The following is an 18,483-nucleotide window of genomic DNA, read 5'->3' on the forward strand; positions in this document are numbered from 1 at the left end:
GGATCCATACAAGGGGCAGATTGTCTGAAACAGCTAGTGCCACCTGAGGCAAGTACAATTCAACAGATATTTCAGGATTAGAAAAAAAAACTATATGATTTGAAGACACAGCCGCAACATTTTCACATTTAAATTTCACTTATGTGAGGACAAACTTTTCAGAATCGAGACTACCGAGTAAAGCACACCCTTTCAGAGAGTGAAATAGTTAATGAGCCTTCGTTCATAAAGGCGTTTGTAATTGCATTGCTTTCTATGGTGCTGCGTTTTCCAACCATTTACATTTTAGCATCAACATTCTTTTGGTCATTAAAGTGATCTGGTCCACTTTTGGGGGATATAAGTGGTCTGCAGTTTAATGCAGAAATCCCACAATAAGGTCTGCTAGGTCGTAAACATCTTTTGAGAACCGATCCTGTACCCTACGCACTGAGCTAGGTCGCTGCCCTGCACAAGTTGGCCAGAAAAGGGCAGAGCCCACGGGAAGATGCTGGTTCTTACAGTCGCAGCTGGTTTCCAGGGAAACTGAATCCCTCTGCAGTGCAGTGGGGCACCCTGGGGACGCACACCGCAGGAAGGAGGACACGCACGGCTCCACTGGGGAGGGTCTGCAGCTCTGAAGACGTGCTGATCAGGACCGATACACTTTGCAAGGCAGGAACTGTACCCAGATTGGCCACAAAGATGATTCTCTCCAGGTCTTCATCAAGAACGATCCTCCCTGAATGAAACAGAGAACCTGAATGAAGTGGCATCTTGGGCTTCATGTCTGATGCTTTTCAAGACACAGGAGACACAACATCTGGGAACCAGCTTGCTCTTCTTGAAGATGGCATTCTCTCCATCAAACATCCACCTGCCATAGCAACCTTGCACAACAACTAGCATCTGTAGACAATAACCGGCACTGACAACCAGAATCAATTATCAGCAATTAGTACCCAGGCATCAGGCAGTACTCTACAGCCATCACAGGTACCAGCATTTATATCCACTGCCAGCAGTTAAGGTCATCAACAACACTCATAAGTAGCAACCAATATCAATCACAAGAACAATCAGAGCTCTGGCATCACTTGATACTCATAGCCCTACGAGCATCCACAGTCCTAACCCGCATCTATAGCCAACAGCTAGCACCATTGAAAAAGCACTAACAGCACACAGACAGGAACCACAAGCAGAACCCAGATCCAAGAAACAATGTACAAAGGCATTAAAGAGTACATAGCAAACAACAAGCACCCACAAAATTAGCACCCAACAACAAAGACCATCCAGTCAAACAAAAACCAGCACACCCACTCAACTTCTTTAGACTGCAAAGAGAACCATAAATGATGACTGACTTTTTAAGATAGTCACATCTAAAATAGTCTGGAGTGCTCACAAGTTCATACATTTTTAACAGGAGACCTAAACAAAAGAATATCAAATTATGTTGCTACTTTCGTCTGGGCACTTGCAACAAATAGTCAACTACAAGAGGTAACAATGAGTACCAACAGCTTGTAACTAGTAAAAACAGGCAACAACCGATATTGCCAACCTGCAATAACGTCTTACAAGTAAGACCCACAGACACCAAAAGAACAAAATCCACAGAGTTAAGCAGTGTGGGCCCTAGGCAGCTAAACTGGTGTGTAGTAATCCCAAGTAGCTGAAGTGCGCTCACCTCCCCCCCTTGGTTCTACTGCTCACAAACTCATACATTTCCAAATAAATGAAACCAGATGGGGGGAGCACACACGGTAGTGACAAAAGTTAATTATTCATGTATCTGTAGGTTATGATTATTTTGGTGTTCCTTTCAAAATCCATTACAAGACGGGAACCATAGTGTAATGTCGAAATTCCTTTATTTGAAATCTTCATACAAAATAACTCAGACCAGCCAATATGTTTCGTCCCAGATGGACTTCTACCATGCCATACTAGTTGACGAACTTGTTCACAACCAGTATGGTGTGGTAGCATGGAGTCACAACTACAGCATTGATGGAGTCCATTTGGGATGGAATTCGTTGGGTAGGCTGAGTTGATCTGTAAGAAGATTTAAATTAAAGGAATTTGGACATTACACTAGGGCTCCCATCTTATAATGGGTCTTGAAAGGAACACCGGATTAATTACAACCTATGGATACATGAATATTTATCTTTGGGTCTTCCCATGCGTTCACACCAAAAGAACAGTTCACACTAGCTAACACTTACAATCAACAGTCATCATACAAAGGCCCGACCATGTGTATAGTTGACAACTAGTAGCCACAATCAACATCTAGGGACTAGGACCATCAAACATTACTGTTAGACCTGACAGCCTTAGGGTAGTCACCCCTAACTTTTTGCCTGCCTCCCCCCTCGTTTTGGATACTGTTTTTGCTGGTTTTTAGACTCTGCGCACTTTACCACTGCTAACCAGTGATAAAGTGTATATGCTCTCTCTCTGTAAACATGGTAACTTTGGATCATACCTGATTGAACTATTTAATCTACTTATAAGTCCCCAGTCAGGTGCACTCCAGGTGCCTAGGGCATATAGATTAAATGCTACTAGTGGACCTGCAGCACGGATTGTGCCACCCACTTAAGTAGCCCCTTTTCCTTGTCTCAGGCCTACCATTGCTAGGCCTGTGTGTGCAGTTTCACTGCCACCTCGACTTGGCATTTAAAAGTACTTGCCAAGCCTAGAACTCCCCTTTTTCTGCATATAAGTCACCCTTAATGTGTGCCCTGGGTATCCCCTAGAGCAAGGTGCTGTGTAGGTAAAAGACAGGACATGTACCTGTGTAGTTATATGTCCTGGTAGTGTAAAACTCCTAAATTCGTTTTTGCACTACTGGGAGACCTGCTCCCTTCATAGGCTAACATTGGGGCTGCCCTCATACACTGTTGAAGTGGCAGCTGCTGATCTGAAAGGAGCAGGGAGGTCATATTTAGTATGGCCAGAATGGTAATACAAAATCCTACTGACTGGTGAAGTCGGATTTAATATCACTATTCTAGAAATGCCACTTTTAGAAAGTGAGCATTTCTTTGCACTTAAATCCTTCTGTGCCTTACAATCCACGTCTGGCTAGGTTTAGTTGACAGCCCCTTGTGCATTCACTCAGACACACCCCAAACACAGGGTACTCAGCCTCACTTGCATACATCTGCATTTTGAATGGGTCTTCCTGGGCTGGGAGGGTGGAGGGCCTGCCCTCACACAAAGGACTGCCACACCCCCTACTGGGACCCTGGCAGACAGGATTGAACTGAAAGGGGACCTGGTGCACTTCTTAGCCACTCTTTGAAGTCTCCCCCACTTCAAAGGCACATTTGGGTATAAAACAGGGCCTCTGCCCTACCTCATCAGACACTTGCTGGAGAAGAAACCGGAACCAGAAACTACATCCTGCCAAGAAGAACTGCCTGGCTGCTCAAAGGACTCACCTGTCTGCTTTCTACAAAGGACTGCTGTCTTGCTGTTGCCCTGCTGCCTTGCTGAACTCTTGTCTGGCTGTGAAAGTGCTCTCCAAGGGCTTGGATAGAGCTTGCCTCCTGTTCCTTGAAGTCTCAGGACCAAAAAGACTTCTTCCTTTCACTTGGACGCTCCGTGCGCCGAAAATTTCGACGCACAGCTTGTTTCGCGGCGAGAAAAACGCCGCACACCGACGCTGATCGACGCGACGCCCTCGGGACGATCGAGACTTCGACGCACAACCTCGCAAGGACAAAGCCGCTCGACTTTCCAGGAGAAATCGACGCGACGCCCACCGTGAGTGCGAAACTTTGACGCACGACCTCGCAAGGACAACGCCGCCCGACTTCCAAGGAGAAATCGACGCGACGCCTGCCGTGAGACCAAACTTTCGACGCACGGCCTCGCAAGGACAACGCCGCCCGACTTCCAAGGAGAAATCGACGCGACGCCTACCGTGAGATCGAAACTTCGACGCGCAGCCCCGCAGAACGACGCGCAGCCGGAAAACAAGCAGGAGAATCCACGCACAGACCCGGGACATCTGGTAATCCCCGCAATCCACAAAAAGAGACTGTCTGCGCGCCGGAAAACGACGCCCGACTTCCCCGCGTGGAAAAGACCGACGCAAGTCTGTGTGTGCTGAGGAGAAATCGACGCACACACCCCTTTTTCCACGCATCTCTTCTCCTGTGGCCCTCGGAGGAGATTTTCCACCAGAAACCAGGTACTTTGTGCTTGAAAGACACTGTATTGCATTCTAAAGACTTAAGACACTTTATATCACTTCCCTGTGATATTTCTACAATTTTCCATTGCAACTTTATTCTTTTTGACCTACAATTATCCTGATAAATATTATATATTTTTCTAAACACTGTGTGGTGTATTTTTGTGGTGCTATATGGTGGTATTGTATGATTTATTGCACAAATACTTTACACATTGCCTTCTAAGTTAAGCCTGACTGCTCGTGCCAAGCTACCAGAGGGTGGGCACAGGATAATCTTGGATAGTGTGTGACTTACCCTGACTAGAGTGAGGGCTTTTGCTTGGACAGGAGGTAACCTGACTGCCAACCAAAAACCCCATTTCTAACATTGGTGATCAGCGGTGAGGATAGGACTTGTATTTGTGCAGTGACATACAGTAGCTAAGTATTTCACTACATACCCACAGTTGAAGGTCAACTTGGTTTTTATCTCTTTTTGAAAATCCGTTTTTTCCTGACAATTTTCAAAAACTAAATCCTCACTCAACATGTCTCTGACTGGGTCTCAGACAGGGGACTTTGACCTAGTCCAGTTGGATACATACACGGTCAAACAACTAAGAGGATTCTGCAGGGCATTAAGGGTACCCACCCAAGGGGCCTCCAGAAAGGAGGACTTTCAAGTGGCGCTGAGGGCCTGGGCAGAAGCCCATTTAGAGGATGATGAGGAAGAGGAGCCAGAAAATGGCCCCTCAGAAGGATTTTCACTATCTATGGATGGTGTTACCACTGCAATTGTGCACCCTTCCAGACCAGGGAGCAGTGTCTCCATGCAAAGCCTGACCGCAGAGGAAAGGAGAGAGGAAAGGGAGTTCCAATTGCAAATGGCAAAACTGAAAATTGAGGCACAACAGGAGGAGAGGAGGGCAGAAAGAGAAGCCAAACAAGCTGAGGCTGAAAGAGCAGCCAAACAGATTGAAGCTGAAAGAACAGCCAAACAGATTCAAGCAGAAGCTGAAAGGGCAGCCAAACAAGCAGAAGCTGAAAGAGCAGCCAAACAAGTGGAAGCTGAAAGAGCGTTGGCTGAAAAGAAACTATTGTTGGCTCATGAACTGAGTCTCAAGGAGCTGGAGATCAAGGCAAGACAGTCTGAATCCAGCAATAATGGTGGCAGCATACAGACAGGACCTGCTGGAGAAAAGAAGGTTCGTATACCCAAAAATGTGGTGCCCAGTTTTGTGGTGGGAGATGACATAGATAAATGGTTAGCTGCTTATGAAGTTGCACTAAGGGCTCATGAGGTTCCTGAAGGGCAATGGGGGGTAGCTATGTGGGGTTATGTGCCGCCATTGGGGAGGGACACACTTCTCACATTGGATCCACCGGATCAAAACACATACCCACTCCAGAAAGCCACTTTACTTGCCAAGTTTGGGCTGACCCCTGAGGGATACCGTCAGAGGTTCAGGGACAGCACCAAACAAACCACACAAACATGGGTAGATTTCTTTGATTTCTCTAGTAAGGCACTGAATGGATGGGTGCGGGGCAACAAAGTAGCAGATTATAAAGGTTTATATGACTTGATCCTGAGAGAGCATATGCTTAATGTTACTTATACCGATTTGCGCCAGCACCTAGTGGATAGTAAGCTGACTGATCCCAGGAAGCTTGCTGAGGAGGCGGACCTCTGGGTTAGCACCAGAGTGTCCAAAAAGGTACCTGGGGGGGACTCCCACAAAGGTGGTCAGGGTTCCCAACAGAAGAAAGAGGGGGGAGATAAACTTACAGATAAGGAACTCTCTAAAGGCCCCCAAAAGAATTCCCAGGGAGGGGGTGGCAACCCTTCCTTTTCCAAATTTGGGAAGAAGCCAGGGACATTTGACAGGTCAGGAAAATCTAGCCCCAAATGCATGGAGTGTTACCAATATGGTCACTACAAAGGCGATCCACAGTGCCCCAAGAGGGCACCGTCCACTACCGGACAGGCACCTGGGTTGACTAGTGTAGCACTCGGGGGGGAGATGGACCCCACTAGCTTTGGGGAGCAGGTAGAGATTTCCCTAGTGTCCCTGGGAGAAGGAGAAATGATGTCCAAGGTCCACATGCCTAAAAATACTTCCAAGTACCGGCAGTGGGTCCTCATTGATGGGCAGAAGGTGGAGGCTCTGCGTGACACAGGAGCCAGTATGACTACTATCAAGAGTCAGCTGGTGTCCACAGAGCAGATAATCCCTAATACATTCCACCAGGTCATAGTCGCTGACAATCGCGAGAGTCACCTACCGGTGGCTCGGGTTCCCTTTGAGTGGGGGGGGGTCTCTGGTACTCTGAAAGTAGCTGTGAGTCCTGCCATGCCTGTAGATTGTCTGTTAGGCAATGATCTAGAGCATACTGCTTGGAAAGAAGTAGAGCTCAGATCTCACCTGGAGATGTTAGGGTTACCTGAGTGGGTCTGCATGACCACCCGGTCCATGGCTGACCGAGAGGGAAGTCAAGGGCATCTGGAGCCTGGAACGATGGCCCAGGGAGCTGCCAAGAGGAGGGACGAGGGGCGCGGGAAACCGGCCCCAGAAGTTCCCACAGTGGCTGACGGGGCTCCTGAGGAGGAGACTCCTGAGCCAACTGGGGAAGACATTGCCACCCTAGGTGACTTACCGGAGCTTGCTGGCTGGCAAGTTGAGGGTGGACCCACCAGGGAGGAATTCTGCAAGGCGCAGAAAGAGTGTCCCACTCTAGAAGGGTTGAGGAAACAAGCCTTAAACCAGGCAGCAGGTGACGCCTCTGGCAATCACCACCTATATTGGGAGAATGATCTCCTCTACAGTGAGCCTAGGGTTCCGGTCTTTGGGGCAGCACGTGTGCTGGTGGTCCCCCAATGTTACCGAGCCTTTCTACTGGGTCTGGCTCACGACATTCCCCTGGCAGGACATTTGGGACAAGACAAGACCTTCAACAGGCTTGTCACCCACTTTCACTGGCCCAAAATGAGGACACACTCAGACAAATTCTGCAGGGCTTGTCCTACCTGCCAGGCTAGTGGTAAAGCAGGAAAGAGGGTTAAAACCCCCCTGATTCCACTTCCTGTCGTTGGCACCCCCTTTGAAAGGGTGGGCGTCGACATTGTTGGCCCCTTGGACCCCAAAACTGCCTTAGGCAACAGGTTTATCCTGGTTTTGGTGGACCATGCCACCCGGTACCCAGAGGCAATCCCTCTGAGGACCGTAACTGCATCGGTGGTAGCCAGAACCCTGATGGGGATATTTACCCGTGTGGGATTCCCCAAGGAGATAGTGTCTGACAGAGGCACTAACTTCATGTCCGCGTACATGAAGCATCTGTGGGATGCGTGTGGTGTAACCTACAAGTTCACCACACCCTATCACCCCCAGTCTAATGGGCTTGTGGAGAGATTCAACAAGACCCTGAAAGGCATGATTGGTGGCCTCCCTGAGGCCATGAGGCGTAAATGGGACGTCCTCTTACCATGCCTTCTCTTTGCTTACAGAGAGGTCCCCCAGAGGGGGGTAGGGTTCAGTCCCTTTGAGCTTCTCTATGGGTACCCCGTCAGGGGACCCTTAAGCATTGTCAAGGAGGGATTGGAGAACGCTCCAAAGACACCCCCTCAGGACGTGGTCAGCTACATGTTGGCCCTCCGCAATCAGATGACCCGCTTCTGGAAAGAGGCCCAAAGTAACCTGGAGGCCAGTCAAGAGGTGATGAAACAATGGTATGACCAGAAGGCCACTCTGGTAGAGTTTCAACCTGGAGACAAAGTGTGGGTAATGGAGCCAGTAGAGCCCAGAGCTCTCCAGGACCGCTGGTCTGGCCCATTTGAAATAAAGGAGCGGAAAGGGGAGGCCACTTACCTAGTGGACCTCCAAACCCCTAGGAACCCCCTAAGGGTGCTCCACGTGAACCGACTAAAAGCTCATTTTGAGAGGTCGGAGATCAACATGCTTCTGGTCACAGATGAAGGAATGGAAGAGGAGAGTGAACCTCTCCCTGACCTCCTCTCTGCCCAAGAAGGTGATGGGTCCGTAAGCGGGGTCATTCTGTCTGACTCCCTGACTCTAAACCAGAAAGGAGACTGCTATGAGCTGTTGGAGCAGTTCTCCCCCCTCTTCTCCCTTACTCCGGGACTGACCCACCTCTGTGTTCATGATATTGACACCGGTGACAGTCTCCCTGTGAAGAACAAAATTTACAGGTTGTCAGATAAGGTGAAGGCCAGCATCAAGGAGGAGGTCTCCAAGATGTTGACGCTAGGGGTTATTGAGAAGTCCAGTAGTCCCTGGGCCAGCCCAGTGGTGTTGGTCCCCAAGGCTACTGCCCCAGGCGCGAAGCCAGAACTCCGGTTCTGCGTGGACTACCGGGGTCTCAACTCAGTCACACGGACTGATGCTCACCCCATCCCCCGAGCTGATGAGCTCGTGGACAGGCTAGGCGCTGCCAAGTTCCTGAGTACGTTTGATCTTACTTCAGGGTACTGGCAGATCGCCCTGACTGAGGGGGCTAAGGAAAGGTCCGCCTTTTCCACCCCTGACGGCCATTACCAGTTCCGGGTGATGCCGTTTGGATTGAAAAATGCCCCCGCTACCTTCCAACGGTTGGTTAACGGGGTCCTGGCTGGCAAGGATGCCTTCTGTGCAGCCTACCTGGATGACATAGCTGTCTACAGTTCCAGCTGGGAGGAACACCTGCTCCACCTCAAGGAGGTGCTTCAGGCCCTGCAACAGGCAGGCCTGACCATCAAGGCTAGTAAGTGCCAGATTGGGCAGGGTTCCGTGGTGTACTTGGGACACCTAGTAGGTGGTGGCAAGGTGCAGCCACTCCAGGCCAAGATCGAAACTATCAAGGCCTGGCAACCACCTCGAACCCAGACTGAGGTGAGAGCCTTTTTAGGCCTCACCGGATACTACCGCAGGTTTGTCAAGGGCTATGGTACCATTGTGTCCCCCTTGACAGAACTCACGTCCAAGAAGCAACCTAGGTTGGTGAATTGGACAGAGGCTTGTCAGAAAGCCTTTGACGCCCTAAAGGAAGCCATGTGCACGGCCCCCGTGCTCAAGGCCCCTGACTACTCCCAGGAATTTATCGTGCAGACAGACGCTTCAGAGCATGGCATAGGGGCAGTCCTAGCACAGCTAAATGAGGAGGGCCAAGATCAACCGGTAGTCTTTATTAGCAGAAGGCTATTACCACGGGAACAGAGGTGGAGTGCTATTGAAAGAGAAGCTTTTGCTGTGGTCTGGGCACTGAAGAAGCTGAGGCCCTACCTGTTTGGGACTCACTTCCTAGTTCAGACAGACCACAGGCCCCTCAGATGGCTCATGCAGATGAGGGGTGAGAATCCAAAACTTCTGAGGTGGTCCATTTCCCTACAGGGGATGGACTTTACGGTGGAACATCGCCCAGGGGTTGACCACGCCAATGCTGATGGTCTCTCCAGGTACTTCCGCCTTAGCGATGAGAGCTCCCAGGAGGTCGGGTAGCTCTCCCCACTTTCAGCTGGGGGGGACACATGTTAGACCTGACAGCCTTAGGGTAGTCACCCCTAACTTTTTGCCTGCCTCCCCCCTCGTTTTGGATACTGTTTTTGCTGGTTTTTAGACTCTGCGCACTTTACCACTGCTAACCAGTGATAAAGTGTATATGCTCTCTCTCTGTAAACATGGTAACTTTGGATCATACCTGATTGAACTATTTAATCTACTTATAAGTCCCCAGTCAGGTGCACTCCAGGTGCCTAGGGCATATAGATTAAATGCTACTAGTGGACCTGCAGCACGGATTGTGCCACCCACTTAAGTAGCCCCTTTTCCTTGTCTCAGGCCTACCGTTGCTAGGCCTGTGTGTGCAGTTTCACTGCCACCTCGACTTGGCATTTAAAAGTACTTGCCAAGCCTAGAACTCCCCTTTTTCTGCATATAAGTCACCCTTAATGTGTGCCCTGGGTATCCCCTAGAGCAAGGTGCTGTGTAGGTAAAAGACAGGACATGTACCTGTGTAGTTATATGTCCTGGTAGTGTAAAACTCCTAAATTCGTTTTTGCACTACTGGGAGACCTGCTCCCTTCATAGGCTAACATTGGGGCTGCCCTCATACACTGTTGAAGTGGCAGCTGCTGATCTGAAAGGAGCAGGGAGGTCATATTTAGTATGGCCAGAATGGTAATACAAAATCCTACTGACTGGTGAAGTCGGATTTAATATCACTATTCTAGAAATGCCACTTTTAGAAAGTGAGCATTTCTTTGCACTTAAATCCTTCTGTGCCTTACAATCCACGTCTGGCTAGGTTTAGTTGACAGCCCCTTGTGCATTCACTCAGACACACCCCAAACACAGGGTACTCAGCCTCACTTGCATACATCTGCATTTTGAATGGGTCTTCCTGGGCTGGGAGGGTGGAGGGCCTGCCCTCACACAAAGGACTGCCACACCCCCTACTGGGACCCTGGCAGACAGGATTGAACTGAAAGGGGACCTGGTGCACTTCTTAGCCACTCTTTGAAGTCTCCCCCACTTCAAAGGCACATTTGGGTATAAAACAGGGCCTCTGCCCTACCTCATCAGACACTTGCTGGAGAAGAAACCGGAACCAGAAACTACATCCTGCCAAGAAGAACTGCCTGGCTGCTCAAAGGACTCACCTGTCTGCTTTCTACAAAGGACTGCTGTCTTGCTGTTGCCCTGCTGCCTTGCTGAACTCTTGTCTGGCTGTGAAAGTGCTCTCCAAGGGCTTGGATAGAGCTTGCCTCCTGTTCCTTGAAGTCTCAGGACCAAAAAGACTTCTTCCTTTCACTTGGACGCTCCGTGCGCCGAAAATTTCGACGCACAGCTTGTTTCGCGGCGAGAAAAACGCCGCACACCGACGCTGATCGACGCGACGCCCTCGGGACGATCGAGACTTCGACGCACAACCTCGCAAGGACAAAGCCGCTCGACTTTCCAGGAGAAATCGACGCGACGCCCACCGTGAGTGCGAAACTTTGACGCACGACCTCGCAAGGACAACGCCGCCCGACTTCCAAGGAGAAATCGACGCGACGCCTGCCGTGAGACCAAACTTTCGACGCACGGCCTCGCAAGGACAACGCCGCCCGACTTCCAAGGAGAAATCGACGCGACGCCTACCGTGAGATCGAAACTTCGACGCGCAGCCCCGCAGAACGACGCGCAGCCGGAAAACAAGCAGGAGAATCCACGCACAGACCCGGGACATCTGGTAATCCCCGCAATCCACAAAAAGAGACTGTCTGCGCGCCGGAAAACGACGCCCGACTTCCCCGCGTGGAAAAGACCGACGCAAGTCTGTGTGTGCTGAGGAGAAATCGACGCACACACCCCTTTTTCCACGCATCTCTTCTCCTGTGGCCCTCGGAGGAGATTTTCCACCAGAAACCAGGTACTTTGTGCTTGAAAGACACTGTATTGCATTCTAAAGACTTAAGACACTTTATATCACTTCCCTGTGATATTTCTACAATTTTCCATTGCAACTTTATTCTTTTTGACCTACAATTATCCTGATAAATATTATATATTTTTCTAAACACTGTGTGGTGTATTTTTGTGGTGCTATATGGTGGTATTGTATGATTTATTGCACAAATACTTTACACATTGCCTTCTAAGTTAAGCCTGACTGCTCGTGCCAAGCTACCAGAGGGTGGGCACAGGATAATCTTGGATAGTGTGTGACTTACCCTGACTAGAGTGAGGGCTTTTGCTTGGACAGGAGGTAACCTGACTGCCAACCAAAAACCCCATTTCTAACAATTACCATTAGCTTTACCATTAACCACAACCCATGTTCATAGCCATCAGGGCCATCATCCGGCACATTTAACACATGTAGCCAACAATCAGAATTCACATCCTACGTTCAGCTCACATACTAGGTCCAAAAAGTAATAATTATGACTAACATTCGATATCAATCTCATCAACCAGAATAAACAGCAGCTAGTTGATGCCAACACTGCTAATAAAAGCACTTATTGGTGTGTTTGAAAACATTTCTTACTGTTAAAAAATTGCATCAATAGCAGCAAACTGAACACTCTCAAATGAGTACAAGCATGCACTAACAACCAGCAGCACTTGTTTATATCTGTCACTCTGTAGCAATTACCACCAGAACCCGGAGAAAATTACCAGCGCCAACAACCAACAACATTGGCTACAAACCATCTTCAGAAGCAACAGCCATCACACACACATTAATTAACAGCCATCACACACACATTAAACTAGTACTCCAAGCAACAACAAACATCCATGTACAACTAGCAGTATCCAGTTTGAAACATTACCCAAAGCCAACATAACGAACACTACTGGCCCCAGTTTGGAATCATCGACAACAACCAGCATCTATAGGCAACAACTTTCCTAGACAGACGACTTGAACCCACATGTGGCAATCAGAAACAACAACCTACATCCAGTACCCACAGCCTCATCTCAAACCCATAACCATCAATCATTCAACCCTAAAATAATTATCACCCACAGACCAGAAGCAACACCAACAGGACCATCAAGTGAGTGCCTCACTCTGTGCAATGAGATAAAATCTTCATTCTGTGCCATGCAGTCAGCTCCTATCGTTGTGCCATCATCCTCCTTATCCATTACTTGAACTCTCACACATGCCCCCTTAAACGATGAAGCACTTCACCCTCCACCCTCCTGAGGTACCCTTCTGGTCTCCTCACCACTACCATCCTGAAAGCGACCATTGGGCAGAGTACAGCAGTCGTAGTAGCAGTCATCTATTTTCCCTTTATCCTTGATCTGCACAGTCACAATCCTCCTGCATATGACGGCTTCGAACCCCACCACCGTGGTATGTTCATTCAGAGGGTAGACAAAGAGACCTGGGTGAGGATACAAGAGATCTTATTAATACGCACAAGAGCACTGTCTTAATAACTAGGATGGAAAATAGAGCTGGCAGCGAGACAATATGGCAGTGATGCCAGGACCAGGAAAGAAAATGTAACAGTGTCCTTGAGACTGGGGGAATTTGTGGCAGCGATATTGAAATTGTAGAACAGATATGACAACTCCTATGATACTGTAGGCCAAAAGTGACAGCAATGGTTAGCGCTCATGCAGGAATTTTTGTTTATTCATTTGATACGAAGTTCTGTGCATAATAGTTAGAAGGATGAAAACACATACGAGGCAGATGGGATGGGTAATATAAACCAAAAGGAAATTTAATAGTTCGGAAAGATAAATTATCGAAGACACGGGGCTACTGTGCCAATGATGCAGAGATTCACATAAGGTAGTGACCCACATATTCTACTAAAATGTCACTGTGAACCTTAGATTCAGAGCAGAAGTGTCAATGACCGGTAGACTAGATCCAGTATGGGAACAGACTTAAGACCAAAAACACATGCCAGAGATGCTGAGTTTCCAGAACACCCCTGAGAGTGCCACAGATATTGGGTAGCAAGGGTGGAAGTGATCCTGAAACCGTGAGTATAGGCAGAAGTGACTTGGATCCTAAAACCTAAAATATTAATTGGTATAATGACTTTGAGATGTAGAGCGAACCTTGGAGTGACCTCAAACAGTCTAGACAAAATGTGACAGTGGCAACAAGACTCCAAACAAATGTGGTAGTGTGCTGAGATTGCACAATAAATGTGACCGTGACCATGGGATCATGATCAAAGATAGTAGTGACCCTGAGATTCTGCTCAAATGTGCGATTGACCGTACGATTCTATGGCAAATGTGTAAGTGACCCAGAGATCGTGATCAAATGTGGCAGGAATTTTGAATTGTGATCTAATGTGGCTGTGACCCTGGGGTTATGATCACAGGTGGCAGTGACCCTGAGACTGTGAGAAAATATTGTAATGTTCCTGCGAGTCTACAGGGCGTGGCTGAACCTGAACGTTTAGAGGAAACTGACCCTAAAAGTATAGAGGAAAGGTCCCACGGAGTCTCGAGATACAAGCAGCGTTAATAGGACTGCCGTGCGTCTAAAAACAGTTAATAAGGAAAGGCACCTTTACCAGGCAGTAGCAATTGCTGTACATTAAAACACCACTGCACAAGCTATGGGCCAGCAGTGAAAAGACGGGTGCTGAGAAATCAGTGGACAGGCAGTAGGCACTGATACAGTACTTTTGTGCAGGTCATGGGTCGGCATTGTGCAGAGCAAAGTTGAGTAGACATTGTGGAAATGATAAACCACGGAGCAGGCAGTGTGGAGAGGAAACCCGATGATCAGGCAGTGTGGAGCGAAGTGGAGAGTGGGATTGTTCATCCGGAGGTGTGGAGGGTGTCGCTATTCCACAGACAGTGAAGAGAGTGATATAATTGAGCAGAGAGTGTGGAAAGTGGCAATTTTGCTCAAGCAGTGCCGAAACCAGCATCGCTGAGCGGGCAGTGTGGATCGGTCCCTCCTTGAGAAGGGAGCGTGGAGGGATGTGGTGTTTAGCAGGAACCTTACTGAATAGGCAGTGTGGAGACTGGCAAAGTTGAGCAGACAGTGTAGAAAGGAGCCTCGTTGAGCAAGAAAGAATCAGGCAGTGTAAAGAATAGCATTGTTAGGCGGGCATTGAGCAGGCACGGTATCTTCAAAGCATCATTGGGCGGGTACTGTGGAGAGAAGCTTCATTGAGGATGCAGAGTGGAGAATTAAATCATTGACCAGGCAGTGAGCTGAGAGGCATTGCTGCACAGGCAATCTGGAAAGTAACTGCTGAGATGACAGAGTGTAGAGTGGCATCGCTGGGCATTCAGTATGGAGAGGGGACTCGCTGGGCAGGCAGTGTTAAGAGTGGCATCATTCAGAAGGCAGTGTGGAGAGAGGTATTGTTCAGCAGGCACCCCCAAACCCCCAACCCGCGGAGAAGACAGCGTGCAGAGGGGCATTTTTAAGTAGGCAATGTGGAGAGGAGCCTAAGAATAGGCGGTGTGGAGAGAGGCATTGTTTGGCAGGCAGCATGGAAAGGATCCCCCACGAGAAGGCACCTCGGAGGGTGGCATTTTTAAGCAGACAATATGGAGAGAAGCCTCAGAATAGACAGTGTGGAGAGAGGCGTTGTTTGGCAGACCGAGAGATATTATTGAGCCGGCTGTGTAGGAAGGATCCTCGTTGAGCAAGCAGCGATCAGGCGGTGTGAAAGGGAGCCTCCTTGGGCAGGGAGGGTGCGTGCATTGCTGTACTGGTTGGGGACAGTTACTGGGGAAGCATCTTGCGCAGGCAGCGAAGGGTGAACTGATGTGTACTGAAAGAGAGCATAGGGGACTACTGGTGTGACTCACCTTCAATGGGCTGGGACTCTGGGTTGCTGTAGGTCAGCGAGGCTGTCATCCCCAGGGCATAGCCGCTGACACAGGAACTGATCTCTGAAGCAGTCAAGGGGAGGGGGGCACCGCTGCTCCTGTTCAGGAGGCCCGGCATGACGCTTTTAGTATGTGGCAGGAGTCACGGCTGTAAGTCTGCCAGCAACAGAAGAAAAAGAAGAAGGTAAACAAAGACCAGCATGCTATGTAGCTTCAACACATGCCACAGCCAGTACTCCACAGGGATACCTCTTTACAAATTAACACAACCCAACAGCCAGATGTAGCCCTTATTACTTCTGTATCCCAGGGGTGTAAAGTCATAAGCACCGGCATGGGCCTCGTTCACTTTCATTACCGGCAGCACAGAGAGGATGCGCACCTGTGTATTTAAACAAAGGGCGATCTTCCTGTATTTGTACAAGTATGTGAGGAGAATTAGGCCCAGATTTATGGTTGCCTTGCGCCATACTAACGCCACATTAGCGTAATTTTTTTCTTACACTAATGTGGCGTTGGAAGGGCAAAAATGCTGTGCCACATTTACAAAGTGGCTCAATGCTTGCATTTCGCCACTTTCTAACCCCTTGCGCCACATTATGCCTGCGCCGGGCATAATGTATGTAAGGGGGGGGTGTTCCAGCGCTGGGAGGCCGTAAAAATGGTGCAAAGCAATCTATAAGATTCCTTTGCACATTTTTTTTTGCCATTTTTTAACGCCTGCTAAATGCAGGTATTAAAAAGAGGATTCCATTGTGTTCCATGGGCCTCTGGGTGCCTTGCAACATTTTTGTCATCAGTCCTGCAAAGCGCTGGACTAGCATAAAAAAGTATGACGCTAATCCCCCTGACTACCGCCATGGTGTGCTGTATATTTAATATGGCGCACACATGGTGGCATTAGTTGGGTGCTAAGAGGCGCAAGAATAGTAGGACTGCACTAGGTGCAGCACCACTTTTCATAAATCTGGGCCCTTGTTTTATTCTGTGCCACAGAAACCCGTACTGACAGCCAAAGGAATTTTGCAGGAGTGGAGGACGAAATTATGGGGCAAAGTTCACTAAATGCTGTGGAATTTCAAGACCAATTTATGGGGCACATTCTGTGGCTCTATTGTCTCACTGTTTTGTCATTTAAAACCACATTGGACCTGACTAAAAGTGGGTTAGTGTTTCCGACCCTTGGTAAACCCTGTTTGCGCACTTGGCGGAATTACAAATTGGGAGGTTTTCACCACCTCCGGTCTCAAGTGATAGGTCTCAAGAGGGCCTTGAGGCACTCTGAGTCAGCTCCTCAAGTTTGCTGTGGGAAGCAAAGGGGTTTTCCCACAAGGAGATCCTTAGCTGGCAGGTAGGCAGAATGGCAGAGCCCCAGGAAGTGCATCAGTTTGAGTTCCTGCCAAGAGGGATGAGGAAGACTCAGCTCCAACCACCAGGAAGTCACAAGAATAGCCCCAAACATATTTTAACAAAGTGGGTGTCCTCGGTTGTCCGAAACGTAGCACTGGCTTTTATGCTCAGAGTTTGTCCAGTGCCAAATATATTTAAAACAATGTTAAAATTACTTCTAAGTAAGGATGCCAGCCACTCAGACAGAGGTTGGCATCATAATTTACAGACTCTTTCACTTTAAGGGGCTGGTAACTGGTGGTCCATTTTCATTTGCTTATAGTCAGGTTCTGACTCCATGCACTGTCAAAACCACCAAGAGCTGTGATAGAGAGGCTGTGGTGTTAGGAGTGGATGAAAAATGGGAAATAAAAAGAGCCTACTCTTGTGCCAGTCTGGTGCTCATCAGACAGGAATTGCTCGTGGGCAGTTTTGGGCAACCTTCGGGCCCCACCATTTTTATTTGCTTTTTCCTACATAAGTTGTGCTTTCTTTTCATAGAAGAATCCATAATTGCTAGGAAAACTCAGTCTGCAGATTTCTGCCCCAGGGTTACCCCACGGGTAGATCTGAGAGGGGAATCTTGCATTCGTCCTATGACGGTATCCTTTTTTAAAGTAACAGTAGTCCATTTTGAGTAACATGGAATACATTTGTAAACCCCTGTGCACATTAGCTTTTTGTGGACCTTATAAAACATCATACAAACTGTTTGAAGTGATTTTATGCCTTTGCCGTTCTAAGTATGTCACAGCTTCAGGATCAGACAAGTTTTGCGATCATTAGAACTGTTTACTTGTTATCAGTTGTTTAGCTGGAGCCATGGTTTCACTATGGTACTGTATTAAACATATGTTCTGATTGTGGCGTTTTACCACATTGTGTTGCATTTAGTACTGTGTTTGATATTGTGTAGTATTAAGTTTTGTGTACCTCCCATTTGATTTAATTTTTTTGACACTGTAAATATATTTAAGATGTTCTATTAAAATACACAAACTTGACTGGACGTTCATGCTTTATGGTAAAGCTGAACTTTACATTGGCCTACAGCAAACACCCACTTTTAAGTTAAGCCATGGACTGCTCGTCCATGTCAACCTAGAGAGCCAAGTGTTATTCAGTGGCCCTCAACTTGTGCTGCGTACTGAGAACCTTAAGTGCAGTTTGCTAGGAGCCCTGAGTTTTCTCTCATATTCGGAGCTCAGAGGACCTTGTAATTACACAGCCTGTTCTAACTTTTTATGTGCTTAGTCTCCATAGTCATAACATTACTATTAGTAAACTTAAACGCTTAGTCTGGGTATACCAAGAAAATAGTAAATTTACACGGAAGTGTAAGTTCACCTTCGTTAATGAGGTCCAGGGTCCATGAAGAGAGCAGTATTTGCCTTAGAGCAGTACCATTTGACGCTCTAAGGCAATCTAAGAAGAAAACTATAAGTCCTATGGTGCTTCATCAAGAGATTTTTACACTATGTAGAGCAGGATGGGAATCTGAACGTGGGTGAGCGTGGGGTGTTCGTTTCTTTCTATAGAAGCGTGCCTGTGAGGGGGATTTGTTTTACTGGTAACTAAATATTGTACTTT

At 48.1% G+C, this 18,483-nt stretch overlaps 1 protein-coding gene across 1 annotated transcript in view; it reads right to left on the reverse strand.

The window, feature by feature from the left end:
• The window catches only part of VWA5B1 (von Willebrand factor A domain containing 5B1), a 917,148-nt gene that overhangs the window by 587,454 nt on the left and 311,211 nt on the right, over positions 1 to 18,483 (reverse strand). Inside the window, exons 2-4 of the mRNA XM_069242250.1 lie at positions 15,484 to 15,660; positions 12,906 to 13,067; positions 502 to 721 (exon numbers count right to left, since the gene is read on the reverse strand). Of these exons, the coding sequence (XP_069098351.1) occupies positions 502 to 721; positions 12,906 to 13,067; positions 15,484 to 15,622 (521 nt within the window). The 5' untranslated portion in view covers positions 15,623 to 15,660. The remainder of the gene's footprint in view (positions 1 to 501; positions 722 to 12,905; positions 13,068 to 15,483; positions 15,661 to 18,483) is intronic.

The sequence above is a fragment of the Pleurodeles waltl genome, chromosome 6, assembly GCF_031143425.1.
Source record: "Pleurodeles waltl isolate 20211129_DDA chromosome 6, aPleWal1.hap1.20221129, whole genome shotgun sequence".
NCBI classification, from domain to species: Eukaryota; Metazoa; Chordata; class Amphibia; order Caudata; family Salamandridae; genus Pleurodeles; species Pleurodeles waltl.